Source organism: Diorhabda sublineata, chromosome 3 (assembly GCF_026230105.1).
Source record: "Diorhabda sublineata isolate icDioSubl1.1 chromosome 3, icDioSubl1.1, whole genome shotgun sequence".
Classification (NCBI taxonomy): Eukaryota; Metazoa; Arthropoda; class Insecta; order Coleoptera; family Chrysomelidae; genus Diorhabda; species Diorhabda sublineata.
The window spans coordinates 33114813-33135992 of NC_079476.1; the positions used below are offsets into that span (position 1 = coordinate 33114813).

General features: G+C 32.9%; 2 protein-coding genes across 16 annotated transcripts in view; one reads left to right on the forward strand and one right to left on the reverse strand.

Moving 5' to 3' along the window:
• Positions 1-13065: 13065 nt before the first annotated feature.
• Positions 13066-14417, reverse strand: LOC130442137 (28S ribosomal protein S9, mitochondrial). The gene has a single exon (XM_056776214.1). The coding sequence runs from the start codon at positions 14331-14333 to the stop codon at positions 13173-13175; it is 1161 nt and encodes a 386-aa protein (XP_056632192.1). The 5' UTR covers positions 14334-14417; the 3' UTR covers positions 13066-13172.
• A 1529-nt stretch (positions 14418-15946) lies between these two features.
• LOC130442133 (cytoplasmic dynein 1 intermediate chain) overlaps positions 15947-21180 on the forward strand; it is a 56269-nt gene continuing 51035 nt past the window's right edge. For 8 of the 15 annotated variants that reach the window (XM_056776199.1, XM_056776202.1, XM_056776208.1 and 5 more), the window contains exons 1-3: positions 15963-16126; positions 16439-16751; positions 18131-18264. In XM_056776199.1, coding sequence (XP_056632177.1) covers positions 16456-16751; positions 18131-18264 — 430 coding nt within the window. In that variant the 5' untranslated portion in view covers positions 15963-16126; positions 16439-16455. Of the gene's footprint in view, positions 16127-16438; positions 16752-18130; positions 18265-21180 lie in introns of all 15 variants that reach the window. The other 7 variants (XM_056776197.1, XM_056776198.1, XM_056776201.1 and 4 more) reach the window with 4 other exon arrangements.

Consider the following 21180-nt stretch of genomic DNA (forward strand, 5'->3'; position numbering starts at 1 on the left):
CCCGTAATTAAATTGAGATATTACTAGACTACCTTACCAGTATTGCTTCAGGACAATTTGGGAAAGTTAATCGCTAGTAGTGATTTATTTACACATTACTAGTTGAAATTGTGCTAAGAGAAGATTAAATGTGATTATTACTTTTCTTTCTCCACATTTGTTGTCTACTATGAAAAAATTGAACGAAATTCACAATTATTTATACAGATGTAACGTATATTCATTTCAGTTACACTCGTAATAATAGTTGGAATAAAAAGAAAAAGGTAGGATGATCAATGTTCTTCTTCTAATTTACGGCTTGGATGTTTACGGCTTTTATTAACCACTACATATCGAGTGTAGGGCTGTCCTTTGTCTGATACTTCACATTTTCATTCCTTTTCCTCAATTAACAAGTACAGGAATAGATATTTCGAATTATACGCCCAACTATACGTATCTGATATTGTTAATCTCCATTCCATTAACCTTAACTCCCATCTCCAGGTCCTCCAGAGCCTCCCTAAAAATCACCTCAGAATAAAAATTAAACAGAAATAGATACAGCACTACTCTCTTGATTTTTATAGTATTGGACATATTATTTTCTTTTTTTAGCTGTGCTGTTCGGTTCCAATATAACTTTTCAATGCAACGAATACCCTTCCGATATATGTCGAGTCTTTTGAGGAGCTGCATTAATTTGTAGTGTCATACACCCTTTTACTGAATAAAAAATATGTGAAATTATTCACTTTGTCCAAACCCCTGGATAAAGTGGATACAGTACTCGTAATAATAATACTTTCCATGTGTCAAGCAATAGGCGCTGATGACGTAGCTTACCGTCCGAGTTGCTGCAAATAAAACGAGCCGAGCGACGTATTTATTTGAATTTTGATAATTAATTGTGGAGTAACTATAAATGCTAAAGAAACCAAAAAACTTTCTTTTAAGTTATAAATTGCCCCTTTCTATAAGATATCATTACATTTGTCTCATTTCAATAACCAAGTTGTCATTTTTAGAGACTCCATAACATGAAAACAAAAAGGCTTTGAAATTGTTTGCCACTTTAGCGGCAATATCTATTTCAGATACTAATTTCTTATTGTACAAATATTGCTAAATAGCCTTAGTAATTGATTATCTGATTATCTTTCTATACTTTGGATACATCTATATAACACTAAAAATTAATTGCTGTTCGTTAGTCTCGCTAAAACTAGAAAGCGGCTGGACAGATTTGGTTAATTTTGGTCTTGAATTATTTGCGGAAGTCTCCAGAGAAGGTTTAAAAGGTGAACAGATACGCCGAATTGAATAAAAAATTTTGTTTTTCCTTGATGTTTTGTCGCAAACTAACTTTCTGAACGAAAACATAATTTTTGACATTTGACTATAAGTCGATCCATCCTCTATGTCGATCGATACCTCAGACAAAGAGTGCATCCATCTAGTGAATAACGATTAACGCTAGGTGCGCGAAAACTTTACTTTCGTGATACTCTCTCAAAAGAAGAGCTTATTCAGCGTGTTTTCCCAGATATAGCGCAACAGTATAATAACCATAATTGGCTGGGTGAAAGAGCAATATCGGCGGCGAAAAATAAAGATGTCGAGGATCACAATGCGACCTTTCAGAATTTTCTTCCGGGACAGTTGGTTTCCTTCAAATCAGTCGACACCGTTATGAATCAGGATGACGTAATCAGCTATCCCACGAAGTTTTTAAATTCTTGCCTTGATTACCACCTCACAATTTGCAGTCATTGAAGCAACAATCAAAAACGGAAAATACAAAGGAGAGGATGTCTTTATGGCACGTATGCCGATGATTCCACCGGATTTACCATTCGATTTCAAATGTTTACAATTTCCGGTATGTCTGGCATTTGCGATAACTATAAATAAATCGCAAGACTAGTCTTGGAAGTTTGCGGAATCAACTTGGAGTCTCCCTGTTTCACGCATGGACAATTATTTATACGTCGCGTGTTCGCGCATCGAAAACCCGTCATCTTTGTTTATTTACACAGCACACAACAGAATAGAAAATATATTTTATCACAAAACTTGAAATTGATTAACAGACTGTATCATATATGTTCGTGTCTGTCAATATTAAATTGAAACTTTACAAATAGCCAGTATTTCAGGAATACTCTGTTTTGTATGTAAGCAACATCATGTGAAATTTATCTAAAATAATAATAAAACTTCATTCATACCGAGCATTTTTTTATTTGTTCTAATAAAAAAAGGCTTCCTTTTGTTTGTTCTGAGTTTATTGTATACAAAAGTTGAGGTCTTTTATTTATCGTATGAGGCAGTATGAAGCCTGCCGGGTCAGCTAGCAAAAAATAAATATGAATAAATATAAGTGTTTACTATGAATTAGCAAGTATTCAACCAATCACCACTATGTACCCTGATACTGATATGCTTCCCATCTAGACGGTACAAGCCACCACAGTTACATTATGCCTAATTTCCTCACCATACAATGAACATTTCAGTAAATCTTCCTATATGTACCACCTTACGTCGTGGAATAACCTTTCAAATTTTATATCGATGTTTTGTTGGAATTCTTTATAAATAAATATTAGGATATATTTGTATGAATATAATTGGTTTAGATATCCTCAAAATAACAAATAACTGTTGTGATTTTTATGAATAAATCCACAACTCACAGTTAAATGTGTGTAGTTTGTATATCTTCTTTCCTTAATGAAAAATTATTATGCAAACATGATTTTTTACACATTATTGAATACATCCATCATTATATTTTGCTAATTTTGTCTGTCTTAAATCTGCAAACCCACCAAATGTTAACAATCGATTTACAGTTGCATTACTGCTGCCAACTCAGATAGGTATTTTAGTGAATGTGGTTAATATAGATTTCACCCAATCTTTCTAATAACTTGTTAGAATCCGACACAACATAAAACTAGAAGATATCCCTCGTATTCAAGTCCTATTTTTACTTACATGGACATAATTAGTTGAAAGATATATTGTTGTCAAACTGAAAATAAATATTTTACGTCAACGATTCCACATAAAAACATTTAATTATTTTATATATTATTATTTGCGCTAATCGTTTAGGACGTTTATTGCTACAAAATGCCACATATGTTAGTACTAACGCGATGAGAAACAGCAAAATATTTATGAAGAAATACAATGAGCTAATCCACTTAACGTTAAAAAAATTAGACGTGGGAGAGCTAAACAAAAAACAAACAAAAAATATTTGGATTTAAAATCAATTGCATACAAGTTGGTTATTAAAATAAACGTGTTAAGATTCTAAAATGAATAATTAAAATTTTTCTAGAAATTGTGTCATGAATTCTTTTTCACTTGGTCGTATGCACTCATGAAGTACAGTGCAATCGACGTTGAGGCTTGCAGTATTTGTTCCTATGTGAAGAAAATATTAATTCGATATACGAAATACTCACTAAAAGTTTTAATTGTTAACTTCTTGGCTTCCTACTTTTCCTTCCCAAAAATATACTTTTTCTTGGTGGTGAGTATGACCTTCACTCCTCCCCCTTCTTATTGCTCTAATATTGATAATTTTCTTGATTTGTCTCTGAATTTAACACCAAAAAAGAATGTATTACAGTTTTCTATGTTTAATTGATTCATAATTTGTTCACAAAACTGCAGTCTTCCATCGGAATCATCTTCCCTTAAATCTTGAAGTGCTTTGAAAATTCATACTACTAAGAACTTGCTGATTAGATAATTGTCCAATTTAAATTTTAGAATTTTGTATAACAGATACAGATACGGGTTTCTATAAGTACTTTTTTTTGTTGTTACTCCATGTCCAATTATTTTCAATCTCGCCAAAGATATGAACAACCACAAAAAATGGGAAATATAAAAACCAGAACTAACCTTTCAAAAACTAAAAGACCACCGGCTGCAGTCCTCTCAGACGATGGATCCATGTTTCATTCATTGTCGCAAAAAATCTGATTTATTACGTGTAAACATGGTCAAACACTGCTCTGAATCATCAACATGTTGCTTTTGATCGATTATGAGAAAACGCGGCACCTATTTTAAAAAAAGCTTTTTTTCATGTATAATTGTAAACACACTACCTTCTGACATCTTTACGGCATTAGCTATCTCAACCAATTTCAATTTATGATTAGATAGAACCAAGTTGTGGACTTTTTTGATATGTTCTGGAGTGACAACCCCAATTGGGCGACCAGAACGTTCACCATCATCGGTGTCAGTACGACCACGTTTATATTCAACGAACCAATAACAAATGGTTTTTTTCGATAGAGCAGAGTCCGGATAAAACTTTTGAAGCCATTGCTGAGCTTGTACAGTATTTTTTTGTCATCAAGAAGCAATAATATAAAATTAACACACGACCTTGTTTTAAATCCATTATTTCGAAAATAACAAATGTAGCTTCACTTAAATGACTGTCATTTTTTTTGACTAAACGAAATATCATGAAATTATACACATAGTCTTTTGAAAGTTTGTACTTCATAAACGTCATATTTTTTCAGTCACACGACTTATTGAGTGATTTATTACTTACATACATACATATACAAATAAAAATTTTATTATATAAATTTAAATGGCGGCCACATTTTAGGAGAAGCCAGACGACATTGTTGATGATAAATGAATTGCCAATCAGGGTCCGTTTCGTTGGCTGGTATTACATTCTTAAAGAAATGGTGGGGCGGCTTCAGCTTGGTATCATGAAAATGCAACCCCTCCTGATAACTTTGGGCGGTTGCTCAGTATCGTTACGACATGTTTGAAGACAAATTGATTGCCAATCAAGGTCCATTTTGTTGATCAACTTGCTCTTCTAACTTGGCTTCTTCGGATTTTAAGTTACATTGAATATCCGTTATTTTCTACACCTGTTACTACAAAGGAATATATGATGCAGATTCTTAATTGCTTCCAGTTCACACCTGACAATATTATCAAAATTATGAGACATAACTTAATGAAAAGGATTCATAAATGTTCAGAAGTGGATGGTGCTACTTTTGAATATTCATTATGAAATTTTGTTTAATATCACATTTACTTATTTTTATTTTCAATTTGTCTAATTAAATTAATACAAAATACCTAGTCAACGTGATTAATTATATACAAAATTAATAATCCTTTCATGTTATTAATGACTTTTCAGTTTTGATAAAATATCACCTTAACTAATGGAATGGAATTCTTGTCATGCCTATACGTGACGAATGTTGGCGATTAACAGCAATGCGAAAGAGTTGAAGAAAGGTTTTGAAGAACCACGTTCTATGGCTCTTAACCCAGTTTGTTCGTCTTCTTCCTGGACCTCTTTTTCCAAATATTTTGCCTTGCAGGATGGCTTGGAGCAATGCATATCTGGATTCATTTCACATTATGTGGCTGAAGTATTGTACGAGGAGTTAGCGAGTTTTTCTGGTTATCTTTACTTCTCGTTCTTGTTAAATTCTTCTGTTATTTGTTAGCCGAGCATTTCAGGAGATCTTAACTATTCGTCTATAAAGCCCTATTTGGAATGCTTCTAGTTTTTGCTCATATCTTCATTCAAGGTCTAGGACTCGAGTCCATAAATCAGTGATCCGGTGATCTTATTTTTTCTTATAATCATGTCTTTTGTCTTTTAGACATTGATATTTATAGCTTATGCTTAAATAATTTAGTGTTGTTAGGCTTCAACTAAGATAATGAAATATCTCAAAAGTTGTTATATTTAGGTTCTGAGAATACTGAAACTAATTGAATTGCTAAAGAAAAATAAAGCGGAGAGTATAATAAAATACAAGGTGTTCTATTTAAAGTAAGCAGTATATAGAGGATTTTATTTGTGCATGTTGGTAACTAAGTTTAAAACACACTGTATGATATATCACTGAGTTGGACATGTGGAGTTAGCGGGCAAGCGTTTGTTATTTAGATATTGGTTAAAACTACATGTCACGTCTCAACATGTGGTTATTTAATTATGCCCAGGACTATTTCAAAATTTTGAAAAAAATTAAAATATCTCGAAAATATTTCAATTTGTGCACAAATTCTATCTAAATTTCAAGTAATATTCGAAAATAAATTAACAGATATTTGATTCTATTTAAAGTCTACGTCCGGAAACTTCAGGAAAACATTATATTTGAACTCAGCATCATCCAAAATTTCAGAACGTCATTTCAGATTTTCAACATAACACCCTGTATACTAGTTATTAATATAAAATCGGTAACTTACGTGATAAAACTTATAATAATAAGAAATTTATTTTTATTTATATACCAGTGATAGTTCTCATTAAAATATCACTCTCTAAAGCCTTGATTTATAATCGAGTAGTAAGTTTTGTAGAGTTACATAGAAGACTTTAATAATGTCAAGTACGTTAAATGACACTTTGATCAAGTTTCTACTTTCCTTGATCAACAATTGCTTCATTCTAAGATAATAACTCACATTGCACCATTACTGTTTTGCAGTAAAGATTGGTGTACAGAAAATATTATTTATAACTCTAGTTTGATTACGTTCATATTCTTTAAAGTTCGAGGATCAGTTTCAATCATACCTTGTACATTCTAGTGTCACTCTAGGTATGTGGTAATATATATTTCACTATACTATGGCCAAGTTAATCAAGAAAAGAAACAAATTGACTGGTCTAGTAATACAACGTTTGCAGACATTGAAATATCTTTCAATTTGAAAAAAAAAAACTACAAAATGTATTGAATTCTAAAGCGACAAGGAAATTAATGCTCTCAAGTAACATATGGACAAAATATATCTCTTATGAGACTTGTGATGTAACCTTAATAGGTACTAAATAAGGGTGCAGATAAACAAAATAAATAATTTAAGGTTCTTAATCATCTGGGTTGTTTATTCATCTCTGAAATTCTTGTTACCTAAACATAATACCAGATGAAACTTGACAGGGTGATTTATATTTTTTGGAAGTTTTATGTTCAAGGTGAAACTGATATAAATATTTATTTTAGGGTACAAATGGCAATAGTAAATGATTAATATTTGTTGATAAACTTATATTCAATATAAATATTCACACCATTCCCTTAATTTTATATTTTCTGAATGACATATTTGAGACAATTAATTAGAAAAATTGGATTTATAACCAAATCTTGATATATAACGAACCATAGCAGGTTGAACAAGTAAACGCTTTCCCGAAAAAAGACTATTTGTAACGATTTTGAGAATGTTTTGGTTTGTTGGTAGAAGTATAAAGTTTTAAATGAAACAACACTACGCGTGATGTCTCTCGGCATTCTGAAATATTTAGGAAATACCACGTCTACATCAAGTATTTTGTTTATTAACTAACATAACCTAAGAGTTTCAGTTTCTGAGATTAACTTTAACTCATCATCACTCCAATCTCTGACTTAACACACACAACTAGTCCAAATCCGCTTCTCCTGCAATGAATCTCTAATAAAACGATGCAAAGCTTCCATCCGTCTCCCATATCTTTAACAATGGGGTTGTCAGCTACTCGCTCTACTTTTTACTTGCATACTTTCGTAGAATTGTCCAACTTCCTATTTTCTTCAGGGTTGTGCATTGCACTTCACTATTCCTCTAGCGTTCGTGTTAGGTGTGTATTTTTCGCAGCCTCTAGGAGCATATTCTTTGACCACTTTATACGTCTAAACACGACCTAAAGCTTCTTCTACTCGAAATCCATCTGATTCTCGGATTGACATATTTGTTTTCTTCTGCACAGCTGGTCGTAATCCAGTTGTTTTCTCGGACTTGGAAACTCTGGTGAAGTCCTCTAGCTCTCTCTCTCTCTCTCTCTCTCTCTCTCTCTCTCTCTCTCTTGAAATCATCTTCTGGTGGTTTCCTTTATGAGATCTACGGTCCGACTCTCGGTAGATCCTTAAGTAACTTGCCTCAGGCTGATATTTGATGGAACTTTTTTCAGTGACTTATTCTAGTGTTTTTCCATGACGTAGGTGTATACAGGGTGGGAATAACAATGGCCCTGAAATTTGAATCGTCCTCTGATGATTCCTGATTGCCATCTACTTTTCTTTGTAGTCTCGTTCACTAAGTAATTGACGTGGTTCTTGAATATAATACCTCGATCCAGAATAACTAGTTGGTATTTGGCATTGATGGTTATTTATTTTCCCCCGAGTAAAATTATAATCTCCTGTTTTATACCATCTTGAACGATAACCGAACGTATAGAACAATTCGCATGTGGGTCTATGTACAAAAATGATGAAACGGTAGGTGAGATGAAACGAGCTGTCGTTAAATTGTCTGACAGAGCCAAAAATTGGAATAGGACCCCCATGACATCATATTTTTTGAAATGTGAATGTCATCTACATGTGACGGTGCGAACTCTTTACCATCGCTGAAAATTTAATTCGCATTCTAGGGCTAACTCCGAAAGGTTAGAAATGCTCCTTTTGACAAAAAGCTTCGTTTTGAATAGCAGTAATTGCTACAACTTCATTGTGTCTTCATTATGTGTCCCTAAAGAAGTGATTGAAAATCGGATTGAATAAATTTATTTTATGAGATCTCCCCTTTACTTTATTTTTATACCATCCCTTTACTACGTATTTATAATTTTATTTTGTGTTAGAATTCTAGTTAATTTCACTTATGCACTTATTGTTCGTATTACCTGCTTGTATTTTCTACCTTTATTTCCACACCATTTGGAAATTTTACGGTCTCTCACGATTCCTCACGATTTTTTTACTTCTAATCTCACAATTTTAGCTTCTAACTATCTGGCATCCCTAATAGCACTTTGCCTAGTCACAAGGTGTTACTCTTTAGAGACCTCAACCGATACTTCTACTGATGAGAAACTGTATTCCCGTGCAAATCCTCTATTTAATAATAAAAAAAATGATAATGGGTACTAGATCGAGTCTGTAAGGTGGTTGACCCATCAGTTTGATTGTTTGGGTCTCCTAGTGAAAAATTTGATACAAGTTTATGCGCCATCGGCAGAAAATGCAGAAATTGGAGCCTTACAGCTCTACAGTGAAATAAATCAGGCATTAAAACTCACAAAGAAGAACGATATCAACTTAATAATGGGCGATTTTAATACCAAGGTTGGTAGAGGCCGTTGTGGAAACGTAGTTGGTTTGGGTGGTAAGAATGAGCGGGGAGATATACTAATTGAATTTTGCGAAGAAAAACTTAATTCTGTCCAATACTTAGTTTCATCTCCCACCAAGGCGATTATACACATGGCGGGCACCGAATGACCGACCGAATTACGTCATACGAAACCAAATCGACTATATCTTAATAAACAAAAGATTCCTAAATTGTATTAAGAGAGTGGCGGCATATCCCGGTGCAGATATTACGTCTGATCACAATCCACTAATTGCGAATATAAAACTTCGTCTTTCAAAGACCACGAAAACAGCTAATAACAAATATATAGACACGAGGAAACTAATGAGAGACAAACATCTTAAAGCAGCTTATAGTAGACATATAAAAGAAAACCTAAGAAAGATAGAACAAGATCATCAGGATATAGAGAGAACTTGTGGAACGAGTGGATGACGGACGAAATTCATAGCTTCGGACTACACAAAAAGGTTGAAGAGATCTCGCGTGTATACAAGAAATATCAAACCACCCAGCTAAAAAATGACCAAGATAATTTTATAAATAACCAGGAAGAACTGGCCAAGACATGGAGGGATTACGCTTCATCTGTATTCAGTGATGACAGACCAAAACATGAGACCAAAGCATGAGCCTACCCAATGAAAACTTATCCGGACCTCCCATTATCCGAAGTGGGGTAGAACGCGCCATAAAAGTAGCAAATCTAGGTAAAGCTACTGGACCAGATGACATTCCCACCGAGGCTATAAAGCTGTTTAAAGACGGTAACATTGAAAAGTTGGTAAACCTTTTCAACGACATCTATAGTACAGGTCACATTCCAAACGATCGGCTCTACTCGACTTTTATAATGATTCTTAAGACATCAAAAGTGGTAAAATGCAGAGATCATCGATCATCCTTCACACAAGGATGTTCAGAAAGTTAGAAGAACTAAGTGTAGGGACCTAGTTTGGTATCAAAAATGGTATGGGTACACGCGAAGCAGTACTTGAATACCCTCGTTCAAAACAGTATTGACCAACGAAAAGACGTTTACATCACATTCATCGACTACGAGAAGGCGTTTGATACCGTTAAGCATGACACTATGAGGGGTACGCCAGGGGTGTATTTTGTCTCCTATGCTGTTCAACCTCTATATAGAGAATATCTTTGCTGAGGCTATTGAAACGGCAACACTCACAGACAACGTACTCGAGATGCAATTATCATTGGATAAAATAAATAATATTGGGAAATCATATGGCTTAAAAATAAATGCAACAAAAACCAAGTGCACGGCAATAAGTAGAAATGAAATTTTAAGGTCCCAACTGCATATAGATAACACCCCTATCAAGTAAGTGAAGACGTTTAAATATCTAGGGATAACTATAAATGAGAAATGGGACCCTCAGCAGAAAATTAAATGTCGCATTGAACACTCAAGACAGGCATTCATTAAATTTAAATCGGTGTTGTGTAACCGTAATCTCTCCTTTGACATTCGGTATAAAATGGTCAAATGTTATGTGTGGTCAATTTTACTGTACAGCATGGAAACATGGACATTAAAGATACCGTCCATCAATAAACTAGAAGCCTTTCGAAATGTGGACCCTTCAAAGAATGTTGCGTATACCATGGACAGACAGAGTGAGGAACGAGGATGTACTAAGAAGAGCAGGGACTGAGAGAGAGTTGTTTAACTTGATCAAAGTGGGAAAGGTTGGATACTTGGGTCACGTTCTTAGAGGAGAAAGATATACAATACCCCAATTGATCATATAAGGAAAGAGAGGCGTAGGCCGAAAACAAAAGTCATAACTACGCAATATAAAACACTAGACTGGCATAAATAACACCGGTGAGCTGTGTCTTGCCGCTATAAATAGATGTCTGACCTTAAGATAATCACCAACGCACTGTAGGTACAAGGCAGTAGATGAGGAAGAAGTGAAAAATTTAGAAATGTTTAATGGCTATTGGAGCTATCCACGTTCATGTGTGCCCGAACGTGAGTCGAAATGATGTCAAAGTTTCAAGTGGTTGGAATGGCAAAACAGGAGAATAACAAGTTTTCACTTTATTGGCGTGTAGAAGGATATAGAAGGTGGTAAACCGATGCTCTTTCTCTCTCGTCCAATTGAAAAATTTCACTTATATGTCAATCTCCCTATCTTCAATATTTTCTCTATGATTCTTGTATGTAATCAAGATATTTCTTAAACTACCCAATGAAACTACATAGGCAATACAAAATACAATCTTGTAAGGAGTAACCAGAACCACGCTTTATACGAGAATTATTATATTAGAATCAATATCATATCCTGTAATCAGAATAGCTTTTTATTAATGGCTTTTTTATTAACAATATAAAATTTCTTCATGAACAACGATAACCAACATAAAGACTGATATTATCAATTTATTAAAATATTTAGATGTATTAGCAATCTGCGTTCTAATTAAATATTTATTTAACAAAAGAGTTAAAAATATTTCGATATTTCTGTAGGAAAACGATAATTTTTACAGTTATGTAATAACCATTAATTTCAACGTTAATTGTTAAACTAACAAATAATCTATTTTTTAGAAAGATTAATATTTGATTTACCATATTTTACGTGTGTTTCTAAACACAGTCTTAACTAAGATATTACTTATTCCTTGTCCTTACTTCCATTTTCATATTTACTTTTAAAGAATAGATGAATACATCCATCTAATGAATTTTGTACGCGGGTCAAATTCGGATTCAATTTAGGGACAGATCGCATGCGCAGTTTCAAATTTACTTTCGCGAGTCGATGACTCTGCCCCCCCCGAACGAAAATTTTGAAAGTGCGCATGCTCAGCCTCTAAACTGATTCGGAATTTGACCCCCGACCAAAACTATAAAATCGGTGTTCACCTCCGCATAGAAATAGCATCAGATCTTCAACAGTTTCCAAAAACGCTATTTGCAGTTTCCAGGGAAATTTCCGTGTCTCTAAGAGCCACGGAAATCGCCACCCTTCACATAAAAAGCCGTGGCCATCATTTCAACCTTATAGAACCGGATCAGAATGAAGCTTTTTCAGTGTCTCTAAATCTTACCATATGATCCAAAATCACCACCTTCCACGGAAAAAAACCGTGGACTAATTTTAATCTTAGAAACACAAAAATTTTAAAACTAAACTAACCTAACCTAACCTAATCACCCGTATCCAATTGCCAAGGACTTACTAAGGTTATTCTTACAATCAAATTATTTATTGATAAATTTTTTGTATAATTCATTCTGAATGAATGAAAAAATATATTCCTAACACATGCGTAAAGTGTCTTTCCCGCACTTGACCGCTTGCCCGGACAACTGCAGTCGCGTGCGGGAAAGTATCACTTTCCGCACTTGTTATGAAAATAACTATTATATGGCTACTTTTGCTATCTATTGTCACGTAAACGTTATTTCAATTCAAATAAAAAGATAAATTTTTTAAAACTTCTGATTATATACGTTTTTTTATGTCCCGCTTTTGACGAAAGAATTCCGCTGTTTTCACTCAAAAAGTTCCAAAATCTCGACTTGGCAAAAAAACTGACAACGCTGATACTAAATAAATTTGAAGAAAAGTGGGGAAGGAAGTTATTTAGATTAGGAGGGAGACATATGAGAAAAAGACAAACCAGGAAATAAAGAATCTTCATCAAGAACAAGAAATTAGCAAAATTATAAGATCTAGAAAACTAGGATATTTGAGAAAATGCTGGAATCAAGAGCATCAAAGAAAATAACTGATATAAATATGGCACACTAAAAAAAGGAAGTCCCAAAAAGAGATGGTAAGCAAAGTAACAACGAGATCTAATGGAAGGAGGAGTTCAGGATTGGAAGAATACAAGAAATGAAAAACAATGGAAGAAAATATTTAATTGGTTTTGTTGAAAAAAATATGTACTAAAATTTTCTATAAATCTCTTTAATCATTATTTAAATACAAAAATCAAACAACTAATATTTATCGCTTTTTCCAGGTGAACTTTCGTCTGGCACCCCATTGCCCAGGTTTCTTCCTCTCCCTAGTTCTATAATCTCTTGTTAAAAGTCCAGCAAGCCTCATAGATTCAGCCATTTCCTCTTCGACAAAACTCTTTAAACCCCATGATATTCCCCACCTTAAAGCTCCTGCTTGAGCAGATTGCCCACCTCCTTCAACATTACACTCCACATCAACTTTATTTAACAAATTAGTGAAAAGCAACGGAAACAATATCTGTTCTCTTTCTTGGTTTTCTTTGAAATATAATATTCCTTGGTTACCATTAATAGTTATTTTACCAGTTCCTGGCATTCTAACAGTAACATCACCTCTTGCTCTTTTTCTTAAACATTCATAAACAGTAACATATTGTTTTCCATCAGAATCAATACAAATTTTCGGGGCCTCAAATTTTTGTACTTTATTAATTATGGGTTTTGCATACTCAAGAATAAAATCTTTAACTTTATATGAGTAAGGCATGGCAGTCAATCTTTCAAATGAATTAATGAAATATTCATAATCTTTTTCACCAAGTGTTTCTACCAATTTTATTTCTAGGGATGCTTTATCAAGCCACTGATATCCAGAAATATCGAAAGTTAAATTAGGATCAGGCTCCAATTTTTTTCTAATCATTGTATCTTCAAACTTAATCAATTCGTTTATGTGATGGGCTACATTATGTAAAGCTTGATAATAATTTGGTTTTCCAGTGTAGAATAGAAAATGGTAAGGTCTTCCCGTTTCATCAAACTCTGCAGCTTTTCTTTCGGGAAAAATTTCATTCGGTGGTTTCATATGTGGTCGAGCTGTCTTTTCAAATAAACCAGATGGAAATAAATATTCGATAGCATTGTCTACATCCTCTTGTGAGAAATTTTCTGGATCTTCACCCATCATGTTTGCTAAATATCTTTTACCAAGAGTAAATTCTTCATTTTCTTTTTTCATAAAGGCATCGTATTCACGAGCTCTCTCTAAATAAGCTTTCATAGCCTTACTAATAGGCTTCTTGGTTTTATCAGTTTCCACGGATTCTGTACAAGACTGTTGAATAACACTTAATGCATACATATTTTTTGGTAAGCTAATTGATCTAAATGGATCAACAAAGCGATACAACTTCGATAAAAACATCTTTATTTAAATACTAAATGGTAAAATTTAAATTAACATTCAATCCATAACTTAACCTAAGCATACTTCTTATGATTGACAACTGACATCAAGGAGGGAAATTATCTATGGAACAGATTTCTTTGTGTATTTATCTGGATCATGGTGAATATTGTATTCTCGCCAGAACATAAATAGTAGTATGTAACGACAAGAAACAAAAATTTCATGTCCGTTGGTCAATATTTACTTATATGTGTAAAATAAAAGTTGAATAATCCATATAATTTTGTCTATGATTGGAATTAGCCGCATGGCCACAAAAGACATTGCAGCCAATCCACTTTCGGGTAGAAGCATACGATTTTTAAGGTCATTTCAAATAAAATATTTCTTCTGAGGGCTAAATTAAAAGCTCAATTCCAAACACCCCAGATAACAAAACATAGCGTAGAAAGAACCCACAAAGAGAAAAGATTACATATTTTCAAACTACGGCTGTATTCTGTATTTGAGTACAATTGGAATATGTAGAGACTACATAATAATTTCATTATACTAATAATTTCATTATACTATAGAAGGATTAAATATTCCCCTAGCTTAATTGCACTTTACTAAGTTATATGTAACAACAGGAAACGTCAAGTTGTCAGGTTAATGTCAGTTGCTCAGCATTTACTTGTGTTGAATAAGAGTTAAATAATCCATTATAGTTTTGTCTATGTAATCGAATGACCACAACATATATTGCAGCAGACATATTTGGGTGACAATATATCAGTTTTAGGGTCATTTCGAAGAAAATATTTGTTAGTACATAATGATCAGAAACGTCAAATTGATTTCAGTTGGTCAACATCAGTCAGAATTCACTTATATGAGTAAAATAAACGTTAAATAATCAGTATAATTTTATCTATGATTGGAAGTAGCCGCATGGCCGCAGCAGACATTGCAACCAACTTATTTTTAGGGAAACATATCATTCTTAAGGTCATTTCAAATAATTTAATAACATTCCAGTGAAGTAGAAACTCATAAAGAGAAAATACATTTATTGAAAAATTTATTAGAAGCATAATCTCATTATGCTATAATATATGTAAAGATTAAATTTTTCGATGATTTAACCGCATAGTATCTTGTTCAAAAAACCTCTCTTTGGATCTTATAGATAATACATATTAGCTAAACGTTTACCGTTTTTAAAACAGGGCTTCGAAAAAAATTTTGGTCAATAACTTAATTTCTGTTTCATTTAAATCGTGATTGATAAATGATTATAGGGCTATTAAAATTGGTCATTAAAATTACTACAGCTCTATGCATCGTGTATACACCATAACTTCAAAATACTAAATTTGCATTGGGAATTGATCTTTTATAGTTAAATAAAAAATAGTAAAATAATGAAAGTAACCTTCGAATATTAGATGTATTGATCTCCACCATCCTCTACCAATATTGGATATTATACCTATCAATTGCAGTGCAAATTTATTCGTTATAAATATATATCTAATCATATAGAATAGAAGTAATTGTTTCTACAAGAAATTAATTTATGGTTTGTCATTGGCTAAAATTGAACTTTATGCAACTCTCTTAGCTTTGTCTTAACCACCCAAGGTAATGAACCTGAATCCTGAATTACGTCACCATCAGCACCAAAAAAATATGATGTAGGATGTAGGTGACAGTTTGGTTAATAAAATATTTATTTATAATTAGGTTGACTGTTTTTATAATACTATTTAACGTAGTGTAGTATTTACTGTATATTGATATCACAAAAAATATTTACGTTGTAGGTAAGTTTATTCTATAAAAAATAAAAAAAAAGATAACGGTAATTCACAAAGCACGATATTTCATCCTAAAAAACTATATACAAATAATCTTCAAAGATAAATTCATAACCACTTTTTAAGAAAGTTATGGTATCAATGTTAAGTCGGTCAATTTGCCGGGTTGGTGATTCTACTCTAAACCATTGATTTTTCTTACTCTCGGAAACGCATGTGTAATGAATGCCCCCTGAAACGAAATGTCTTTTTATTCAATGACTCACTAGTTACCGCAAGTGCAATCTTAATTAAAACTAAAAATGGATGTAATTTTAGATAGACCTAAACCAAGCATGGCAGATAGAAAAGCCGAATTAGAACGTAAGAAAGCAAAATTACAAGCTTTAAGGGAAGAAAAAGATCGCAGGAGACGCGAGAAGGAACTAAAGGAAGTTGAAGAGGCGACAAATAGGACCATATTGGGTGGTGGTGGTGATAGAAAAGAGCTAGATGATTTACTTCGAGAAGTTGGTGTAGCTCCTGTATCTGAAGTTTTTTCTAGTATTTCCAGTGCTAATTCACTTACTCCAGAACCCAGTAGAAATCACACACCAGATACTTCTTTACAACCACATAGTTTACCAAATAAGTGAGTAGTATTATTGATAATTTCTCATCTTTAACTGTGTTTCGGTTAATGACAATATTTTTAAAAATTACACTGGTTTGCATGAAAATCAGCCCTGACACCATTCTTGACAATTCCAATGTAAAATCAAACCATAGATCCAAATATTAACTCAGTTTTCCTCAATCACCTTGTGTTTGTGAGGGACATCCCCTACTTATTTTTCACACATTTCAACTTTTAGTTGCTAAACATCTAAAAGCAACATTGTTACTATATTAAAGGATATAGAAACTACAATAAAATATAACTTCAGGGTCTGGGCAACCCCACCTTACTGAATTTGAATTAGATGATCTGGTCAGGGATTTGGAGTTACTTAAGACTAAATCTCAACTTCTTGTATTGCGACGTCAATAGTAGAATATCTTAGAAAAGGGCTTCAAAATATATTCTTACAGGACCAGACAGTGGAACCTAAAATTACTTTTCTGAGAAGATAATGCTCTGCCTTAATGCCAATTCATTGATCACAGAGCTAAATATGCCATGTGGCCTAGACAAATGAAGATTGTTTATAGATTCGTCAAAAACATGTTGTCAAGTTGTCAAGTTGGCAAATGGAATGACTTACCATCAATTCCAGTTGCATACTTTGTTGGCATTAAGAAGACTTATGAAAATATCAGCCGGATCCTTGATAAAAATAGTTATCATGATTATAAATAGAAACTTTGGGCTGACTTAAAAGTTGTTGCTTTAGTAACGGGCCTGCAATCAGGTTTCACGAAATATTGTTGCTTTCTTTGTGAATTGGATAGCCTGAGACAAACATTAGACCGTGCAGAACTGGTCTCTGAGAGAAACTTTTACCCCTTTTCAAAATAATGTTGTGTACTAATCCTTTGGCCCTGAAGGAAAATGTTTATTTGCTATCTTTGCATATTAAACTTATTTGGCTTGCATTCCAAAATGTGTATAAGAAATTTTGAATAATTAAAAAAAGTGATGATTATGTCACTCATGTTAAGGAATTGCTGTTGGCATATACAAGGCTATGAGATGTAACAAGTCTCTCAAAGTACACTTCACTTGCACCTGTACCAAATAATGGTACATATCTTTGTTATTTATAATTGTTTCCGGCAAAAATAGTTCTTTTTATCCCTTTGAATTGAATCATTGTCAATAAGTTTATTATTATCTAAAAGTGGTAAAAATGGATGTGCAGGGCTCCCACAAAAATGGTGGGTGATGGCAAAAAGCGGCAGTTATATTTGTCTTTTTACATAGGAATCACCAAGAATAGTGCCAAGTCTTGATTAAAATTTATTTTGCAGACCAGTGTTATTGTAGTTAATTTAACCTAGTAGTAGTTGAAAAGTTTATATCTCTTTTAGTGTTTCAACAGCTAAGAAAAAGATTCCCCAACTAACAGTTGTTCCAGTGCAAACTACAAACATTCCTCCCAAGGAAATAGTTGTTTACACCAAACAAACCCAGACAACAACGACTGGTCATGATGTTAGAGACGGTAAGTTAACAGTATAAAATTTTTTTAAGATCATCATTCTAGTCATACATGTAGGTCCAGTAGTACTTTAGAAAGACTTCCTAGATTGTGGTTATAATAGGCATAAGGGTAAAAGAATCTAGACTATCTTCCTTCACATGTTCTAAATTATTCATTTATGTTGTTTTTAATCATGAGTTTATAATTATTTTTATCTTGCTCAAAATAACTGGAATAAATGAAAATAGTATACAGGGTGATTAATTTCCATTTTTTTCAGTGCTCAAGCAAAATATTAATCTACATGTAGGAAAAAAAATTATCACCAAGTTTGAGCTCTTAATATCAATTTTAAGTACATACAATTTAAATAGAAAGTATTACCATTCAAAATGCATGTAAAAAAATTTTTCTTCGAAATCACTTAAGTGTTTTTTTGTATAACTGGTACTGGCTCATTAATAGGAGTCTTAAAGCACAGTTTAAAAAAAATTCTCTTATTGGTAAACCAGTGCGAGTTCACAAAAAATCTTTATTTATATATGTAGATTAAATTTTGTTTAAGCATAGAAAAAAATGAATCACCCTATAAGTATATACAACTAGGACAAAAAGTATTTCATTCAAATGTGAGACTTGTGGTTTTTCACATTGTCACACAGGTATTAGTTGCTAGAAAATTTGGCAAATGTTTTTAATATATAATTTTCTTGTCACCTACACCAGATACTTAATATTACCTAATATATCATAAGATAATCATATATCTCAGTATTACACCAAAAAGATTCAAATAAGCTGAACTTACCTACCATATCCAGTTTCAGTTCCACCTCCATATACCTATTGTTTGTTTTTCTTCATTTAATTTCTTAATTTTTAAAGTTTAAAAATCAAAATTGTGTTAATATTGCTAAGGTACTGGTACTGTCCAGTTTCATCAGTTCTGCTTCCAAAAAATGTAGACTCTTCCCAAAAGGGGCTATTCTTCTGGTTTTTTTGTCCCACTTCCCAAAGTGTTAATACCACTCCTTCATGATACCTAAGTTTTTTAGTGGAATGGACAGGACATTTGTAGAGTATATGCTTGATCTCAGAATCTGCAGATGTCGTCCTCTGACTTGCCTAACATCTTATGGTAATGTTTCACAGAGCAGTGACCTGTCAGAAGATCTACCACTGGTTTGATGTCGTTTCTAGTCATCACGAGAAGTTCTACAGATTATTTAACCATCCACTCAGTACTTTATTGATATGACATCTTATAAGGCCACAGTAGGGCTCTGGTTCTAAGTATGATGTCGTTGCCTTGTTTTTGGCAAGACTGTCGGCTTCCTCATTTCCTAGTATACACTGGTGGCCTGGTAGCCATATTAAGGTTACTTTGTTTTTGTTAGTTAGTGCTTCTATAGTTTGTTTGCTCTCCCACACTAATTTGAACGTTCACCTAATAGCTTTCATGACCCTCAAGGCCGCTTGACTATAGTGAATGTGAAGGTTTCTATCAAAACACTCCTGAGCCCATTTGTTCATTGTTAGCAACTCTATCTGAAAAATTGTGAATGATATTCCTAGTTCCTAGTGGAATGGAGATCTTGTACTTTTGTCCACAAATGCCCAATTCAGCTCCTTGCACCAATTTTGAACTATGTGTGAACCAGAGAGATAATTTCGTACATGTGGAAGACTTTTATTGGCCCAAGATTGGCGGTCATTAATTACCTCTTCGAATGGGATATATTTGTCCATTTGGTACACTCTTATTCATTATTCTATTCCGTTTGAACTTTCTTCCAATCTATTTTCATATAATTTTGTGTATTAGTCGATATTGTAATAAATTTTCTAATTCCCATTCTTTACAGCTTTCTTTTCACAAAATTATAAATTCTGTTAATTTTTTTGTTGATGCTTATTTTTCCTTTTTATTATTTCTTTTATCTACAAATTCAACAATTTTCCTTTGTACTTTTTAGTGTTGGGATAAATGTTTATTAGTTTTATACAAAGTTTTTTAACTCTTTTTTACTTTGTACTAACTCTTCTGTTTATGTTACTCGTATTCTTTCATATTTCAGCTATTGGGTTAACCCAACTTTCATTTGGTTTGCCGTATTGCTTTTACCATTCTATTATCTGCCTTTCGACCCTAGTGGCCTTACTAATTCAATTATTTTCTTAAATATAAGGTTTGCTTATTTTTAGTACTGCTCTTAGGTCTATGTTCTTTAGTCTATCTTTCCTAGTAACTTCTTTAGATTTCTGTATCCTTCATTTAATTCATTATGTCTTTTTCTAGTATCCATGTTTTGATTCCTTGTGAATATATTGGTCTTTAAACTATGTGGAATACATTTTACTTTGTCTCTAGGCTTCTGTTCTTTATTCTGTCTTTCCTAGTAACTACTTTATATCAGTATAGCATTTATTTGACATTATTTTTCTTTCTAGTATCCGTGTTTTGCTTCCTTATGAAAATGTTGGTCTAAAAATAATTAGGAATACCACCATCTTACTTAGTCTTGAATATTATACTTGTTGATTTAAATGATATGTCTTAATGGTCTTCTCTGTTCTTTTCACTACATCTTATCCTTGGTTTTTACTAATATTTATTATCTGAAGATATTTGAAACGTTACACTTGTTCCGATATTGTTACTTTATACTTTTATATTTATTTTTGTTTATTCTATGGCCATTACTTTACTTTTTGTAAAGCTAGATTACCGTTGAAAAGGGGTCGCCTTGTTTTAATCCTTGTTGTGTTTTCAAAGGTTCACTTTTCTTGTTATTCATTTTTACTATATTGGTTGTGTCCTATAATATCATCTTAACTAGTTGAATTAGTTTGTTTGGAATTTATAATTCTCGTAATATTTGGATTAACTTTTTTCTCATCACAATATCATAAGCTCTTTTGAAATGAACAAATAGG